The sequence below is a fragment of the Ascaphus truei genome, chromosome 17 (assembly GCF_040206685.1).
Source record: "Ascaphus truei isolate aAscTru1 chromosome 17, aAscTru1.hap1, whole genome shotgun sequence".
NCBI lineage: Eukaryota > Metazoa > Chordata > Amphibia > Anura > Ascaphidae > Ascaphus > Ascaphus truei.
This window is the reverse complement of record NC_134499.1, coordinates 17197696-17216474: the sequence shown is the minus strand read 5'-3', so window position 1 is coordinate 17216474 and position 18779 is coordinate 17197696. Positions and strand designations below refer to the sequence as shown.

Below are 18779 nucleotides of genomic sequence, written 5' to 3'. Positions count from 1 at the left end.
CCAATTTTCTTGTATTCTATTTTAACAGCCATTTGCTAAGGCACTGCCCCTTCATGTCCTGTCACAAGCCCTGGCACACCCCTTTGTCAGCCCTGCCCTCCCTCTAGCACTTGTCAGTGCAGGAATGCTCATGAATATTCATGAGCTTCCACTGCCAGTCAAGCAGATTATAAACAAATGCCAGCTTTTAATATGTCACCAAATTTCGACCTATCAATACATGGAAAACGAATTGAGCTGCAGCTATACTGTTCTTTAGCTAATTAGAGATTGCACACATGAAACTATTGAAGTAAAAAAATAAATGTAAAAAAAAAAAAAAAAAAAAGACTGAACTGCAGCTTTAAGGCACTTTGTTAAAGGCACCCTTAAGGCACTCTTTGACAAAGTGCCTTAAGGGCACGAAACGCGTCAGTGTTCCTCCGCGAGGAACTTTTCTATTTTTGTATGTACTGATGATCCAATAAACAAGTTTTAAGTGACCCAGCAGCATCAGCTTGTCTTTCGGCGACTCCATGGCAGCAGTGCACGGCGCTTTTCCCCTTGGCTGGGATTCCTCCTTACCTGCATTGATTGTTGAGCTGGTGCATGGCCATCCAGACCTCTTCAATCAAGTCTCAGTGAGTACTACAGCGTTATTCTTCACCATATATATTGGATCCAGCTCCAGGGTGCTGTTTATCCATTTAGCTGGGAGTCAGGTTGGTCTATCATATGGAGAAAAGGGGTTGAATGTCCTCGGGCGCGTCACTCTGCTTGCGGCTCCACAGCGTGTATTATATGCAAGGCAAAAGAGAGAGAGAAGGGCCACAGTGAAAAAAGACAGCTCAAAGTTTTGCACACTTTTTCATCAGGGTGGAGGGAAGGGGGGGGGGTGGTTGCGAGGGGTGAGAAATAAAGACAAGGGATGGCTATTGTTAATTCAAATTTGTTGACTGGGGACACACTCACATTAAAACTCTCAAAACTTGAATTGGTATTTCTTTCTCTTTTTGTAGTAGGTGTCTTCAACAGATGTCTTCTCTTCTATGTGTAGGTAGATGGGTTGAGGCCGAGGAGATGCCTTCTAAAATCTTCCTTAGTAAAAAATAAAGGGAAAAAATAGTGCAATACAATTTATTAACGAATAAAAACTTGAGATTTAAAACTTACAAGCGACCGATCAATTCGAGCATAGGAAGGAGATGCCGACAGGTTCCACAATTAATCCCTTTCTGGGCAGTGATGTCCTGTATCGGCTGGTTCCCACTTGGCAGATGTATGCTGTCTGTGGCTTGGGTTGCAGGTAGCCGCAGTGCGGATGTCCAGAGCCCGTGCACAGGCTATGTCCTCCCCCTCCGGCTGCCTATCTTCCCCGTGCAGACAATTCCAGGCTTCTCTGCTCCGCTGTGCATGCGCACAAAACGTCAGACGCGTTTCGCCAATGCTTCCTCAGTGACGTCACTGAGGAAGCATTGGCGAAACGCGTCTGACGTTTTTTGGTCTCTACAAGCCACCATAGTGAGGAGGTCTGATTTCCCTGGCCCAGCGTCTCGCCATCTGCGCATGCGCATGCACAGCGGAGCAGAGAAGCCTGGAATTGTCTGCACGGGGAAGATAGGCAGCCGGAGGGGGAGGACATAGCCTGTGCACGGGCTCTGGACATCCGCACTGCGGCTACCTGCAACCCAAGCCACAGACAGCATACATCTGCCAAGTGGGAACCAGCCGATACAGGACATCACTGCCCAGAAAGGGATTAATTGTGGAACCTGTCGGCATCTCCTTCCTATGCTCGAATTGATCGGTCGCTTGTAAGTTTTAAATCTCAAGTTTTTATTCGTTAATAAATTGTATTGCACTATTTTTTCCCTTTATTTTTTACTAAGGAAGATTTTAGAAGGCATCTCCTCGGCCTCAACCCATCTACCTACACATAGAAGAGAAGACATCTGTTGAAGACACCTACTACAAAAAGAGAAAGAAATACCAATTCAAGTTTTGAGAGTTTTAATGTGAGTGTGTCCCCAGTCAACAAATTTGAATTAACAATAGCCATCCCTTGTCTTTATTTCTCACCCCTCGCAACCACCCCCCCCCCCTTCCCTCCACCCTGATGAAAAAGTGTGCAAAACTTTGAGCTGTCTTTTTTCACTGTGGCCCTTCTCTCTCTCTTTTGCCTTGCATATAATACACGCTGTGGAGCCGTAAGCAGAGTGACGCGCCCGAGGACATTCAACCCCTTTTCTCCATTCAAATCCATACAGAGGTTGGTGAATAACCTCTGAAAGACTCAGGCAGCGAAATCACTCTGTGGAAAGGACTGGAACCACAAATTGAACAGTAGGCTAATCCTTTCTTTTTTGGCGCAAACTTTCCCCCTTTTTTCCCTCTGGTCTATCATATGGTCTTCCTAGATTAACCCATTCACTTTTGGTTTACACCCCTAATATGATCTTATATAGGATCTTTCACTGGATGGATTATCGTGGATTTGATATGCATATGGTTTAATAGTGATTGACGTTTTCTTCATTTCCTCTGGAGCTCTACTATGGGAGGTTTTTTCAATCCTTCCATTCTCTTAATCCTAAAATTAAGAGAGATATTAATATCTTTCTCTTAGTACCTGCTAGACGTCACGTGTCTGTAATCATTACCACGGATACACACATGTAACTTTTAGCATGTTCAGCAGAGGACGTCTCATGATATTCTCATATTTTTTATTTTTTTTAGCATGTTCTTGTATAGCGCTGCTAATTGTACGCAGCGCTTTACAGAGACATTTTGCAGGCACAGTCCCTGCCCCGTAGAGCTTACAATCTATGTTTTTGGTGCCTGAGGCACAGGGAGATAAAGTGACTTGCCCAAGGTCACAAGGAGCTGACACCAGGCTCCCCTGCAGCAATCTCAGTGTCAGTCAGTGTCTTTACTCACTGAGCCACTCCTTCTCCCAAGGGACCTTTAATAAGGTCACTCATTCTGATACCTTCTGTAGCCCCTGGCCCCCATAAACCTCTTGACAAGAAATGCTTTAAAGCTGGGCCTCCTGTGTAGAGAACGTTTGTCACAGGTGCTATATTTCACACCCAATGCTCCAGACATGGGCCTAGCTGTCTCTACCAGCAATATACACTTGGCCTGCAAATTAGGTGTTAACATACACCAAACCCCCTCTGTACTTTTCACACCCAACTTCAATCAATCTTTTGAAGCCCCGAGATTTCTGAAAAGACACCACACATATTTGTATTTTACTCAAACTGTAGCTCATTAACCCCTTAAGCACCAGAGGGCTTAAAATAGCTATTAACTCATGACATTATCATGACACAGATGAATAGAAATAGAACAATGCCACATTGTTTAGAACATGATGGTATGTGATTATGTAGCTGTGTGAGCCCTTTAAGGTAATCTGCCCAAAGTGGTCAAAACAGATCTTAACATAATTAAAGACTATATACCTGGATCCCATTTAGTTAAGAAGTATCAGCCATTAAATAAATCTCAGTTGTTACAAAAATGAAGAGTACAGAAATCCTTCATTCAGGCCTTGTGGGCTCTGGGTTTGCAATTTAAATATCCATCAGCATTCCTTCTGGAGTAGAAGTTTGTCCCAGTTGCCCCTGCGTTGACCCAAAGGGACATGCTCGATACCTGCAAAGTGTAACATGGGCCTCTACAACATGTCGTGCCACCGTGGTGTCAATGTTATTTCTGACAGCTCCAATATGCTCCAAAACCCTTGTTTTTAATTGGCGTGGGTTTTACCTACATATAATTTTCCGCACACACAGGTAATCAAATAAATGACACCTGTGGTCAGACAATTAATATAATCATTGACCTTAAACGAGTTAGAGCCTGTGGAATCCATGAAGTCTTTAGTGACTTTCATGAATTTGCACGCCTTGCACAAGGAAAAGACCCACGAGGTTTCTGCCCCAGCCATGTCCGAGTTGATGGAATTTGAAAGTGACTTCTAACAAGTCAATCTTTAATATTTCTCGACCTCCTACAGCCCATACTAGGTTTCTGCTGTAGAACCTGGCTCAGGTCAGGGTCCTCAAGCAAAATATGCCAGTACTCGTTAAAAATACCTTTTTATATTGTGCAGGCAACCAAACCGTTCCCCGCCCCCCAGCATTCTACCCTGTCCCTCACGCGCACTGTATTACAGGCCTAATACAGGTAGGGAAAAGGGGGAGTGGACTGGGCGCTTCTAAAGTGATAAAAAAAGTGATAATTAATACATTTAAAAATGCAAAGTGAATAAACTTTAAATACGTGATCAACCAATGTCTTTCACCAACCCATAGTGAAAAATATAATAATGGAACAATATATACAGTGTAAAATGAAGCTGCTCAACATCCAGGTGGGACTGTTCTTTGTCCCAATGGTAACAGATTTCTTCTTTGGGGGAGGAGCGCTGGATATATCCAATAATATGTGGAATGAAAGAAAACAAAATAGTGCAGATGCCAGTGGTTAAATAAATAGTAAGGCTCTGATGAGATTGCACTCACAAAACTTCCAGGTACAGAAGGTATGTCAGAGATACTTCTCTCTCTGACTGGAGCCCTTTTGTAGAGAGATGGTGTGGTCACAGGATATCCCTCAGTATGTATGGTTTGTAGTCAGATGTACAGATGTAAACTGGTGGAAACAGCTGTAGTCATGATGACTCCTAAGGAAGCAAACGAGTGAAACACGTAGAGTCAGAGTGTCTGCTTGGGAGAAATGAAATTTGGAAGCACAGGCATTCGGAGCTGTACCCACAGGCAAGGTATCCTTCCGCCCTCACTTGTGACGTCGTCCGGAAGTGACGCATGCGGAAGGGCTTGCTGAGACGTGAGCGGGACATACAGCTGTTCCACCGGCGCAGTGCTCCACTATATCGGCGGTTCTCTCCAATTCATTTTGTAATATGGAAAATGTGAGTTTGTTACCTTTTATCCTAAATCTTTGAATATATCTGGTGAAACATTACACACTATTTGTGGCATCTTTCTCTCATTGTATATCTGACGACTACAAACCATACACACTGAGGGATATCCTGTGACCACACCATCTCTCTACAAAAGGGCTCCAGTCAGAGAGAGAAGTATCTCTGACATACCTTCTTTACCTGGAAGTTTTGAGAGTGCAATCTCATCGGAGCCTTACTATTTATTTAACCACTGGCATATACCATCTGCACTATTTTGTTTTCTTTCATTTCACATATTATTGGATATATTCAGCGCTCCTCCCCCCAAAGAAGAAATCTAGTACTGGTAGGTATGAGTGTGGATAACCCTGGGGACATCAAGCCAAAGAGCAGGGAGAATAAAAAGGCAAATTACAATTACATCAGGCAGGGGTGCCCGAGAAATGTCATGGATGAAAAGGGGGCGCGACCTAAAAAGTTTGCTCACCCCTGTTTACAGGACGGTATGTGTTGGAGAGAGTGTTACAGGACGGTATGTGTTGGAGTGTTACAGGAAGGTATGTGTTGGAGAGAGTGTTAAAGGAAGGTATGTGTTGGAGAGAGTGTTACAGGAAGGTATGTGTTGGAAAGTGTTACAGGACGGTATGTGTTGGAGAGAGTGTTACAGGACAGCATGTGTTGGAGAGTGTTAAAGGACGGTGTGTGTTGGAGAGAGTGTTAAGGGACGGTATGTGTTGGAGAAAGTGTTACAGGAAGGTATGTGTTGGAGAGAGTGTTACAGGAAGGTGTGTGTTGGAGAGAGTGTTACAGGAAGGTGTGTGTTGGAGAGAGTGTTACAGGAAGGTATGTGTTGGAGAGAGTGTTACAGGAAGGTGTGTGTTGGAGAGAGTGTAATAGGAAGGTGTGTGTTAGAGAGTGTTACAGGACGGTGTGTGTTGGAGAGAGTGTTACAGGACGGTGTGTTGGAGAGAGTGTTACAGGAAGGTATGTGTTGGAGAGAGTCTTACAGGAGTATGTGTTGGAGAGAGTGTTACAGGAAGGTATGTGTTGGAGAGAGTGTTACAGGACGGTATGTGTTGGAGAGAGTGTTACTGGAAGGTATGTGTTGGAGAGAGTGTTACTGGAAGGTATGTGTTGGAGAGAGTGTTACAGGAAGGTGTGTGTTGGAGAGTGTTACAGGAAGGTGTGTGTTGGAGAGTGTTACAGGAAGGTGTGTGTTGGAGAGAATGTTACAGGACGGTGTGTGTTGGAGAGAGTGTTACAGGAAGGTGTGTGTTGGAGAGTGTTACAGGACGGTATGTGTTGGAGAGTGTTATGGGAAGGTATGTGTTGGAGTGTTACAGGAAGGTATGTGTTGGAGAGAGTGTTACAGGACGGTATGTGTTGGAGAGAGTGTTACAGGACGTTATGTGTTGGAGAGTGTTACAGGAAGGTATGTGTTGGAGAGTGTTAAAGGAAGGTGTGTGTTGGAGAGAGTGTTACAGGAAGGTGTGTGTTGGAGAGGCTGTTACAGGAAGGTGTGTGTTGGAGAGTGTTACAGGAAGGTGTGTTGGAGAGAGTGTTACGGGAAGGTGTGTGTGAGAGTGTTACAGGAAGGTGTGTGTTGGAGAATGTTACAGGAAGGTGTGTGTTGGAGAATGTTACAGGAAGGTGTGTGTTGGAGAGTGTTACAGGAAGGTGTGTGTTGGAGAGTGTTACAGGAAGGTGTGTGTTGGAGAGAGTGTTACAGGACGGTATGTGTTGGAGAGTGTTACAGGAAGGTATGTGTTGGAGTGTTACAGGAAGATGTGTGTTGGAGAGTGTTACAGGAAGGTGTGTGTTGGAGAGTGTTACAGGAAGGTATGTGTTGGAGAGTGTTACAGGAAGGTGTGTGTTGGAGAGAGTGTTACAGGAAGGTGTGTGTTGGAGAGAGTGTTACAGGAAGGTATGTGTTGGAGAGAGTGTTACAGGAAGGTGTGTGTTGGAGAGAGTGTTACAGGAAGGTATGTGTTGGAGAGTGTTACAGGAAGGTATGTGTTGGAGAGAGTGTTACAGGAAGGTGTGTGTTGGAGAGAGTGTTACAGGAAGGTATGTGTTGGAGAGAGTGTTACAGGAAGGTATGTGTTGGAGAGAGTGTTACAGGAAGGTGTGTGTTGGAGAGAGTGTTACAGGAAGGTATGTGTTGGAGAGTGTTACAGGAAGGTGTGTGTTGGAGAGAGTGTTACAGGACGGTATGTGTTGGAGAGTGTTACAGGAAGGTATGTGTTGGAGAGTGTTACAGGAAGGTGTGTGTTGGAGAGTGTTACAGGAAGGTGTGTGTTGGAGAGAGTGTTACAGGAAGGGTGTGTGTTGGAGTGTTACAGGAAGGTGTGTGTTGGAGAGTGTTACAGGAAGGTGTGTGTTGGAATTGAACTTGAGAATAGTGCCACCATCTTGCTCTGCGTGTTGATCCTGTGTACTGGGCTGTGGGGGAGTCCCAGTGACATGGGAAGGGTTATGGTGTGCAGAGGTGCGGTTGTGCTGTGCATGTAGGTGAAGGAACTCATGGGGTGAGTGTTTGTTATTGCGGATGCGCTTTTTGTACTGGCAGCCTTTGCGCATGTGTTGGCTGATAAAATGTAATCGTTGTGCCTGGTCTGATGTGCGCCGAATATAACGTCCTGATGGGCGTTTGTGACGGGTTGGTGATCTGTTCTGCGCATGCGTGTACTGCCGTGATGCGACGCTTGTCCGGAGGAATATTATGTAATTTGCGATGTTCCGCGCATGCGTGGGTTGCGTTCCAACTCGGGGTACGTGCGGTCTGTTGTACGCATGTGTAGACAGGCGTTCTTTTCAGGGCATGCGCGACCATTAGAAGTGCAGTCTGCGCATGCGTTGATAGTAACGGGTACTATGTGACAGCGGGAGGCAAAGATTATGGGACTGGACTCGATTTATGTAATTACTGAGAAGTTTGCAGAAGTCTGTAAGCAAGGGGCAAGCAAAGCAGTGCTGGGGTCCTGTGCAGGCCCCTCTGACTGGGAGATGGGGTGAGGGGCTGTCCTGCGCAGACCCCTCTGGCAGAGATATGTTTGGAGGATGGTGCTCAAAATACTAGAACCTATATTGAAATATATCCATACATTGAAAGGAAAAAGAGCAAAAACTGGGTAATAACTGATAAATAATGATCAATGTACTAAACCTATAAAAGGGGCTCTAGTACACCCTGAAGGTGGGGGTCAGTATACAGAGACACTTTCCACCTCCTTATTGGGTTGGCCCCGGGTATGAGTACTCACGGATCCCCAGCAGCTCTCCCCAAAGCTTGCAGCTGTATCCAGGTCAGGAGAATCCAATGCAGTGTATGTGCAGCGCACAGCAGGAAAAATGAAAGAGAAGCAGGTCTGGAAAAAACATACTCTTTAATGGGAAGCCATAAAATATAGGGATGCAACCCTTCTACGCGTTTCGTGCAGGTTATGCACTTTATCAAGAAGTACAAAGCACAAAACGCGTAGAAGGGTTGCATCCCTCTATTTTATGGCTTCCCATTAAAGAGTATGTTTTTTCCAGACCTGCTTCTCTTTCATTTTTCCTGCTGTGAGCTGCACACACACTGCATTGGACCCTCTGGCAGAGAGATGGGATGAGGGGGTGAGGGGTGTCTGCTGTCCTGTACGGGCCCCTCTGGCAGAATTATTTATGTATAAAATTTTACCAGGAAGTAATACATTGAGAGTTACCTCTCGTTTTCAAGTATGTCCTGGGCATAGAATTAAGGCAAATAATACATGTTTACAAATACAGTTACATAAGCGAGGAGGGTATACTGTATATTATATACAAGACATAGCGTGCACACTTAGGCTGGGGCCACGGTACCGCAGACTGCAGATGCGTCCGCAAGCTGAGCGATAAGACTGCCTTAACGCAGTGTTCGCGTGCATGCGCCGTGCGGGAGCTTGTGCGCGGATGCGGGAGGGGGCGCGCTTTGCGCAAGAAATCAATTGAAACTGATTTCCTGGCGCGATAGGCCGGTCACGTGAGCGGTTCACTCAATGAGGGCGAACCAGCTCAGTGACGCCCCTAGACACACCTCCCTAGCACGCCCCGGCCCGTCGACCATGGCCACGGAAAGCACCCACTTTTCCACAGCCTCCGCACGCATCCACGTGGGCGAAGGCGCCCGGGCCTTAGAGATAATTTATATTATAGGCGTATGTGACCGTTACAGACAAGATTAAAATGTGAGACAGCTTTAGTTTTGAAAGAACTTAGACTGGTGGCGGCTGTGAGAGTCTCCGGTAGATTGTTCCAGTTTTGGGGTTCACAGTAAGAGATGGGGTGAGCGGCTGTCCTGAGCTGTCCGGAACCCTCTGGCGGCGAGATGGGGTGAGCGGTTGTCCTGTGTGTGACATCTCGCCTGTTCTTTTGCAGACACAGAAGCCATTCGGAAGAATCTTGTGGTTGTGGGAGATGGAGCGTGCGGAAAAACCTGCCTCCTAATCGTGTTCAATGGGGACGTGTTCCCAGAACTTTACGTACCAACCATACTTGAGAACTACGTAGCGGACATCGAGGTGGATGACAAACAGGTAGGAACCCGGGGGGCAGTTACCTGGTTGCTGGGCACGTGGCGGTCCATCTGAAGGGTGCAATCTGTCAAAGCCTAAGGCTTGTTATATTGTATTGTATTGTATGTCTTTATTTATATAGCGCCATTAATGTACATAGCGCTTCACAGTAGTAATACATGTGGTAATCGAATAAATAATAGATAATATAAATAACAGATCATGGGAATAATTGCTTTAGACAAACATAACATTAAGGAAGAGGAGTTCCTGCCCCGAGGAGCTTACAATCTAATTGGTAGGTAGGGAGAACGTACAGAGACAGTAGGAGGGAGTTCTGGTAAGTGCGTCTGCAGGGGGCCAAGCTTTATGTATCATGTGTTCAGAATATTCACAGTGCTATTCATATGCTTCTTTAAGCAAGTGTGTCTTAAGGAGGGTCTTAAAGGTGGATAGAGAGGGTGCTAGTCGGGTACTGAGGGGAAGGGCATTCCAGAGGTGTGGGGCAGTCAGTGAAAAAGGTTTAAGGCGGGAGAGGGCTTTAGATAAAAAGGGGGTAGAAAGAAGACATCCTTGAGCAGAACGCAAGAGTCGGGGTGGTGCATAGCGAGAAATCAGTAATCAAGACGGGAGAGAATGAGGGCCTGAGTCAGAGTTTTAGCAGTCGAGCAACAGAGGAAAGGGCGTATCTTTGTTATATTGCGGAGGAAAAAGCGACAAGTTTTAGAAATGTTTTGAATGTAAGGGGCGAATGTGAGAGAGGAGTCGAGTGTGACCCCTAGGCAGCGTGCTTGGGCTACTGGGTGGATGATCGTAGTTCCAACAGTAATGTGGAAGGAGGTAGTAGGGCCAGGTTTGGGAGGAAGTATGAGGAGCTCTGTTTTAGCCATGTTGAGTTTAAGGCGACGGAGGGCCATCCAGGATGATATAGCAGAGAGACATTCAGAAACTGTGTGTGTGTGTGTGTGACACTGTGTGTGTGTGTGTGTGTGTGTGTGTGTCACAGTGTGTGTGTGTGTGTGTGTGTGTGTGTGTGACACAGTGTGTGTGTGTGTGTGTGTGTGTGAGTGTGTGTGTGTGTGTGTGTGTGACACTGTGTGTGTGTGGGACACTGTGTGTGTGTGGGACACTGTGTGTGTGTGGGACACTGTGTGTGTGTGGGACACAGTGTGTGTGTGTGTGGGACACAGTGTGTGTGTGTGTGTGTGTGTGTGTGTGTGTGTGTGTGTGTGTGTGTGTGTGTGTGTGTGTGTGTGTGTGTGTGTGTGTGTGTGTGTGACACTGTGTGTGTCAGACACTCTAGGGTGGGGACCGGAGCTACGCATGGGGGGGTGGGGGGGAGCGGAGAGAGAGGGGGGAGCGGAGAAACATACAGGGGGAGTGGAGAGGAGGGACCCGTAAATTTTAAGAAACCCACCCCCCTCCTGTCCACTGTCCCCCCTCCTGTCCACTGTCCCCCCTCCTGTCTCCTGTCCACTGTCCCACCCCCCCCTGTCCACTGTCCCACCCCTTCTGTCCACTGTCCCCCCCCTCCTGTCCACTTCCCCCCCTCCTGTCCAATGCCCCCCCTCCTGTTCACTGTCCCCCCCTCCTGTCCACTCTCACCCCCCTCCTGTCCACTCTCACCCCCCCTCCTGTCCACTCTCACCCCCCCTCCTGTCCACTCTCACCCCCCCTCCTGTCCACTCTCACCCCCCTCCTGTCCACTCTCACCCCCCCTCCTGTCCACTCTCCCCCCCTCCTGTCCACTCCCCCCCTCCTGTCCACTCTCCCCCCCTTCCTGTCCACTCCCCCCCCCTCCTGTCCACTCTCCCCCCTCCTGTCCACTGTCACCCCCCTCCTGTCCACTCTCACCCCCCTCCTGTCCACTCTCACCCCCCTCCTGTCCACTGTCCCCCCTCCTGTCTCCTGTCCACTGTCCCACCCCCCCCTGTCCACTGTCCCACCCCCCCCTGTCCACTGTCCCACCCCTTCTGTCCACTGTCCCACCCCTTCTGTCCACTCTCCCCCCCTCCTGTCCACTGTCACCCCCCTCCTGTCCACTCTCACCCCCTCCTGTCCACTGTCACCCCCCTCCTGTCCACTCTCACCCCCTTCCTGTCCACTGTCATCCCCCCTGTCCACTCTCCCCCCCTGTCCACTCTCCCCCCCTGTCCACTCTCCCCCCACTCCTGTCCACTCTCCTCCCCCTCCTGTCCACTGTCACCCCCCTCCTGTCCACTGTCACCCCCCTCCTGTCCACTGTCCCCCCCCCTCCTATCCACTGTCCCCCCCCTCCTGTCCACTGTCCCACTCCTGTCCACTGTCCCCCTCCTGTCCACTTTCCCCCTCCTGTCCACTGTCCCCTTCCTGTCCACTGTCCCCCTCCTGTCCACTGTCCCCCTCCTGTCCACTGTCCCCGTCCCCTCCTGTCCACTGTCCCGTCCCCTCCTGTCCACTGTCCCGTCCCCTCCTGTCCACTGTCCTGTCCCCTCCTGTCCACTGCCCGTCCCCTCCTGTCCACTGTCCCGTCCCCTCCTGTCCACTGTCCCGTCCCCTCCTGTCCACTGTCCCGTCCCCCCCTGTCCACTGTCCCGTCCCCTCCTGTCCACTGTCCCGTCCCCTCCTGTCCACTGTCCCGTCCCCTCCTGTCCTCTGTCCCCGACCCCTCCTGTCCACTGTCCCCATCCCCTCTTGTCCACTGTCCCCGTCCCCTCCTGTCCACTGTCCCTGTCCACTGTCCCCGTCCACTGTCCCTGTCCACTGTCCCCGTCCCCTCCTGTCCACTCTCACCCCCCCTCCTGTCCACTCTCCCCCCCCTCCTGTCCACTGTCACCCCCCTCCTGTCCACTGTCACCCCCCCCTGTCCACTCTCCCCCCCCTCCTGTCCACTATCCTCCCCCTCCTGTCCACTATCCTCCCCCTTCTGTCCACTGTCACCCCCCTTCTGTCCACTGTCCCCCCCTCCTGTCCACTGTCCCCCGCCCCCCCCTCATGTCCACTGCCCCCCCTCCTGTCCACTGCCCCCCCCCCCCTCCTGTCCACTGTCCCCCCCCCCCTCCTGTCCACTGCCCCCCCCTCCTGTCCACTGTCCCCCCCTCCTGTCCACTGTCCCCGTCCCCTCCTGTCCACTGTCCCCGTCCCTCCCCATCTCCTGTCCACTGTCCCTCCCCATCTCCTGTCCACTGTCCCTCCCCCCACCTTTTCCTAGCGGGAAATTTCACTCACGGGCAACGCCGGGTCTCTCAGCTAGTACTATATAATACACACAGCAAAGGCGCTGGTGCACATGCGGGCGCCCGTTCGGCGTTGCGCATGCGTTTCGTTTATATGTTGTAAGCGGTGGCGTGCACGGGTAGGGGGCGTGGCTATAGACGTCACAGTGATAGCCGCGCTGTGATTGGCTTGGCAGCGTCAGGAGGAGCGGCAGCAGCGCGAACATATACATTCTCATGTATTTGCTGAGATCTGCCGCGCCACTGCTCACGGCCGTGCGCGCGTCTCCAAGGTAATAACATCAGCCTCCCACAGCCAATTGTAATTGACGCGCACGATAGTGCACGCGCACTCACTATATTACATGCCTAATGTTGTGCATTGTTATATATGGACGCTTCTCTTCCTTCCTCTGCCACTAGGTGGAGCTGATCTTGTGGGACACTGCCGGGCAGGAAGATTACGACCGGCTGCGGCCTCTGTCCTATCCGCGCACTGACGTTATAGTAATGTGCTTTTCCATCGCTAGCCCGGACAGTTTAGGTAGGAAAGAACGATTGAATCGCTGACACATCACTGCACTTGAACGCTCTCCATCCGATCCGTACTTGGTTATGTTAATGTAGGCATATAAAATACTAGAGTACAATCTCCTTCAGTTGAAGAACAAACAGCGGGTCTCCAGAAGATACTTTTTGAGATAGACCTCTGGAGAGCCGCTGTTTATTCTTCAGCTGAAGGAGATTTTACCCTAATATTCATAGCGCCCTTACCGGTGATGGACGTGCACCCGAGGCATTTGTGCTGGAGTCCTGTGAGGGCACCTTTTTCTCCAAGCTAGAATATTGTGTCCCATGAGTTGCAGGGCAAGGGTTAACTTGTTCCCCTTGTCCCTGAGCACATTTCTCTCCTAGATTTGTCGTCTTTCCTTAAACACCCGCTGTATCTGCATTTATTCTCCGACCCTGTGTTTTCGCTGACGTTACTCTGTGTGAGATCCCGCTCTGTCTCACTATCATGTATGTGATTGAGCTCCGTTTATCTCTCCTGTGCACAGACACTGATGTTAGTGTGTGAAATCTCCTCCGTCCCTCTCTCCTGTGCACAGACACTGATGTTCGTGTGTGAGATCTCCTCCGTCCCTCTCTCCTGTGCACAGACGCTGCTGTTAGTGTGTGAGATCTCCTCCGTCCCTCTCTCCTGTGCACAGACACTGATGTTAGTGTGTGTGAGATCTCCTCCGTTCCTCTCTCCTGTGCACAGACACTGATGTTAGTGTGTGCGAGATCTCCTTTGTCCCTCTCTCCTGTGCACAGACACTGATGTTAGTGTGTGTGAGATCTCCTCCGTCCCTCTCTCCTGTGCACACACTGATGTTAGTGTGTGTGAAATCCCCTCCGTCCCTCTCTCCTGTGCACAGACACTGATGTTAGTGTGTGAGATCTCCTCCGTCCCTCTCTCCTGTGCACAGACACTGAGGATTGATTATTTTTTTTACGACAGTAAACATCACTGAGAAGTGGACCCCGGAGGTGAAACATTTCTGCCCCAACGTACCTTTCATCCTGGTGGGGAACAAGAAAGACCTGCGTAACGATGAGCAGGTCTGTACCCCTCCTGCGTTTCTCTTCTCCTTGCTTCCCAGGGTACGTACTTCTAAAGGTGCTGCTGCCGCTATCTCAATCCTGCAAGGCATGACATCGCAGCTTCCTATTGGCCTGTGAGACCTTTAAACGGCCATATCACACTGCTGTGAGAGTGACCGCTCCCGGCTGTTGCTGTGCCGGTTTCAGAAGCACACTCTAAATGTCTGGGTCCCCCTCACTGTTCAATTACCGCTGCCATGCCAAAACCTTTGAATGAATTTTGGACACTCCTGAGACCAGCCGACCAATGGGAGGGTTCCTACTGAGGCGGATTTACCATTTCCGGTTACTCTTCCAGAGGAGGAATCACACAGATACAATCTGAGACGCCTACCAGAGAGACGTGTTCCTGATTCCTGAATCCCAACCTGTCGATTGGTAACTTGTGTGCTTCGCACACTCAATGCTTATGTTCTAGCTTTTTGATGTATGCAGAATATTTATCCCTACGTTTTATGTAATAATACCTTGATTTACTTCACCATTTGCGTTTTGCACTGTTTTTTGTTTCCATGACGTCGCAGCTTCCTATTGGCCTGTGAGATCTTTTAATGGCCATATTTAGTGCCCAGCCAGAGCGATTACCGGCAGTCCCTTCAGAGGTAAGGATCTCAGGAAACAAGAGCTTTCCAGAGCTGAAATGAACATATTTTTAGAGACCCCCTCTTAACTGGGACAACTGCAATGTCTGCCGAAACATGATGCTTTTAAGGGAGTCGATCCTTGGTCCCCCCGGTGACTGGTGACACAAAATGGCCACAGTGTCGGAGTCTCTGGCAGCCAATAGAAAGTTGCAATGTCATCGGGGGGCAGAAGGCCACCACGGGCTGATTAAAATGGTGGCAAAAGATAAACTTCCAAACCACAGCAGCCGCACTGCAAACATGACGTAGTTACGTGAAGGTCCCGCGTTAAGGAAACATCCCTTAGAAGTGGACCCCGGAGGTGAAACATTTCTACCCCAATGTACCGATCATCCTGGTGGGGAACAAGAAAGACCTGCGTAACGATGAGCAGGTCGGTACCCCTCCTGCGTTTCTCTTCTCCCTGCTTCCCAGGGTACGTACCTCTAAAGGTGCTGCTGCTGCAATCTCAATCCCTCAAGGCATGACATCGCAGCTTCCTATTGGCCCGTGAGACCTTTAAGCTGCCATATTTAGTGCCCAGCCAGAGCGATTATCGGCAGTCCCTTCATAGGTAAGGATCTCAGGAGCAAGGGCTTACCAGAGCTGAAATGAACGTCTTTCTGGAGACCACCAGCTTCTTACCTGGGAGAACAGCAAAATCTACACAAACCTGACACTTTAAAGGGAGCCGATCCATGGCCTACCAGTTCTCAAGTGACTGGTGACACAAAATGGCTACAGTGTCGGAGTCTCTGGCAGCCAATAGAAAGTTGCAATGTCATCGGGGGTTGTGTTGCAGCCTTTTTATTTGTGATCCGGCAGACATGGCACAAAAAAACTAAATATATCAGGACACAGGTTCCCCGGGGGGAATTTCTTTTTAGTGTGGGCTCTGAATTAATGGGGGCCGCTTTTTATTAATGAGGTGCTTCCTGTAACCTTGGCCCACCAGGCCCCTGTCAGTGTGGATATGGATATACGCTTCTCCTCAGCAGAGGCTGACGTCACAAAAGGGGCTGAACCTTTATAGCGGCAATTTGCTGTGTTCCACTTAAATATAGAGTCTCTCTCGCTATTCTCTGAAACTGGCAATATTCCCACTTCAGAGATACCAAGCCCTGAGCAGCAGGCCACCACGGACTGATTAAAATGGCGGCAAAAGATAAACTTCCAAACCACAGCAGCCGCACTGCAAACATGACGTAGTTACGTGAAGGTCCCGCGTTAAGGCTGAGCCCGTATGTAACCACAGAAGTTAGATTTAGAAGGGTTTGTCTTTAGTTACTTTGGTTACGTGTTTTCAGCATATTTATTACATGTGGCTTCAGGTTTGTTTAACCATTTGGCTGCCAGAGGGTCTGCAACACATTGCTCTGCACAGTTACTGGCGCCTCTGTTAGGGAAGCTGAAGGAAAAACGTTATTCCTCGCCTAGGCTTCAGAACTGAGAGGAACCTTTCCTCTGACAAAAGGCTGAAGGCCTTGTGACTGGATACACAATCTGCACCGTTTGCAGCAGACTTCCCGAGAAGCTTTCACGCCCTGCGACTTGTCATCTCCGATTTTTGTTGAACTTACAGGCCCGGGAATACGAAAGAAATTAAACGTAACGCAAGCCAGGTTTCAAATCCTTTGTCTCAATTTATTACTCATAGGGTAATGACTTTTATACCAGAAAAAGAAGATATTGGTTAGAGGCGTAACATAGGCGTAACCTGGGTGTGTCTTGGGCGTAGCATTGATTAGAGGCTTGATTTAGGGGCAGGACATATTAGTGGCATGATTTTGGGACGTGTTTCTCCCAATACAGGCAATGTCTGAATACATAGCTTATTCATTGTCTGTTATCAAAAGAGACCTTGAATCTTTAGCAACTAATTATACTATTTTGCCTCTTTCAGAGAATCAGTCTATTATATTCTAACTAAAAGAGCAGGAGACTGACAATACAAAAAGTATCTTAGCAATATCCTGAGCAGGAAGAAAGGAAATGTAATTTGGCAGAAACTGAGTGCATTAGGAATTATATTTCAGCAAAAAGCTGACTACAGAATCTTAACTAGTTATGATCAGACAAAATGGATGCTTAACACAAGTGTAGATTCTTGCCTGACCTACTGGTCCTAACAATTCCCTCCTTTTTGTTCTCTAAAAGAACAAATACCCTTACTTGGTACTCTTCTTTATGACTATGGCCTTGTAGTGACCAATAGAGACATATATATAACATTAAATATTTCTATAGATTAGAAAATGGCTTAAATCTCAACATGTCACATAATTCAAGGGTCAGCTATTTGTGAGAATTGGTGGGGACTAATTTCTGCTAAGAGCGACTGCACAAAAATTCTTCATACTGCATTTACTCAGAATGGCAAAACGAACCAAGATGGCTGCTATGGTCAAAATGGCACTTGTGATCCTTTCCTTGTGGTTGACTCACGGCCCTTGGTGACCTCATACCTTCCTCATATCCAGTCTTCTCAGTCCCCCCATATCCTTAAGAGACAGTCTATTTAAAGAACAGAACAGTTAACCATTTCATAGTCCTGATGGACCAAGATGTCCAAGTTGTGCATAACTTCATTCCTTTCTTTTCTGGCCATTATATCAGCCCAGTTGATTTCTTCTTCGGTCTCTTCTTCTGGGGGACTGGCGACATCATCACCGCAAAGAGGCATAGCGTCGGTGGGGGTTGCAACGCACTTCTGGATCAGAGTTTTGCTGTACTTAACACATAGAGAGCAATGAGTAGGACAAACATACACATACAAAAACATTCGCTAGCTTCGCTCAAAGCAAATCAATCCAACCACCAAGTCCCCATGGTCCCTGAATCCTGGATAAATACACAACATTGCGCTTTAACTAGGGCGCATACATGCCCCTCCCTATGAGGCTAAAATATAGTCTAGAGCTATTTTATTCTGTAGAGCCATTAATTTAAACTAACCCTATTCTTGGTTAAGTGAGTAAATGTCTGTGGTTGTATGATTGAGGATATCCCTGTAAACCTGTCATACAGTAACCCAACTCCTACATTTGGGAATAAATTCCCCAAAACTTATTCTTCCCATAGAGTACTTTATAGCACTTGTGTGTTGGGTGTCTCTCTTTTGTTTCTAACTCTACCTGTGAGCAATTAACATAACCGTGTGTTTGACTGATAAAACATTCTCCCACCGGGATATCATTCTGCAGGGAGATTCTATTAACCTATAAATCCAAACAAAATAAACAGAGTTAAACAAATAATACCTTATACTATTTTGTCATCCTTATGGGACGCCACTTACACAAACATAATGGAGCATACATTGTACCTGAAAAATAATAAAAACCTGTAAAAATAAAAAGTTCAAAGTTCGTGTGTTGAGGCCTGGACTTTTTTGCCTATGACCTTTCTCCCTTGATGATTAGTGGTCAGAGAGTATTGTGTCCATCAAAACTAATTTGCAGGCGCTATGTCTTTGTCTTTATTAGCTGTTTGTGCCTAGGCTGGCACTATGTTGACGTGCGTGATGTGTATCCATGATGATAAGATTTTTTTTTTACTGCAATGCTGGTTATGAGTAGTATTTAAATGGCCTTTCCATCTGGGATGAAGAGCGTGCTTGCGTAGAAAATGCTTGACCATTAACCCGTCTCGCGTAGGTGCACTTTCAGCTTTAACCTTTGCCTAGAAAGACTAAAAAATATATATTAGTTGCATGCAATACTTATTAATTGTTTTATTACCAATAACATGGTCCTTAATTCGTTACTTTGAACTACTGATGGTCATAACTCATCCCATAAGTGTCTCATAGGGAGAGAATTTATACCTAGAAATAAATTCTTGTATTAATATGGTT

At 47.9% G+C, this 18779-nt stretch overlaps 1 protein-coding gene across 5 annotated transcripts in view; it reads left to right on the top strand.

The window, feature by feature from the left end:
* The first annotated feature begins 7636 nt into the window (after window positions 1-7636).
* LOC142468017 (rho-related GTP-binding protein RhoA-A-like) overlaps window positions 7637-18779 on the top strand; it is a 39950-nt gene continuing 28807 nt past the window's right edge. Inside the window, exons 1-4 of one of the 5 annotated variants that reach the window (XM_075574071.1) lie at window positions 7637-7692; window positions 9323-9480; window positions 13077-13197; window positions 14158-14781. In XM_075574071.1, the coding sequence (XP_075430186.1) occupies window positions 7656-7692; window positions 9323-9480; window positions 13077-13197; window positions 14158-14378 (537 nt within the window). In that variant the 5' untranslated portion in view covers window positions 7637-7655 and the 3' untranslated portion in view covers window positions 14379-14781. The other 4 variants (XR_012788567.1, XM_075574070.1, XR_012788568.1 and 1 more) reach the window with 4 other exon arrangements.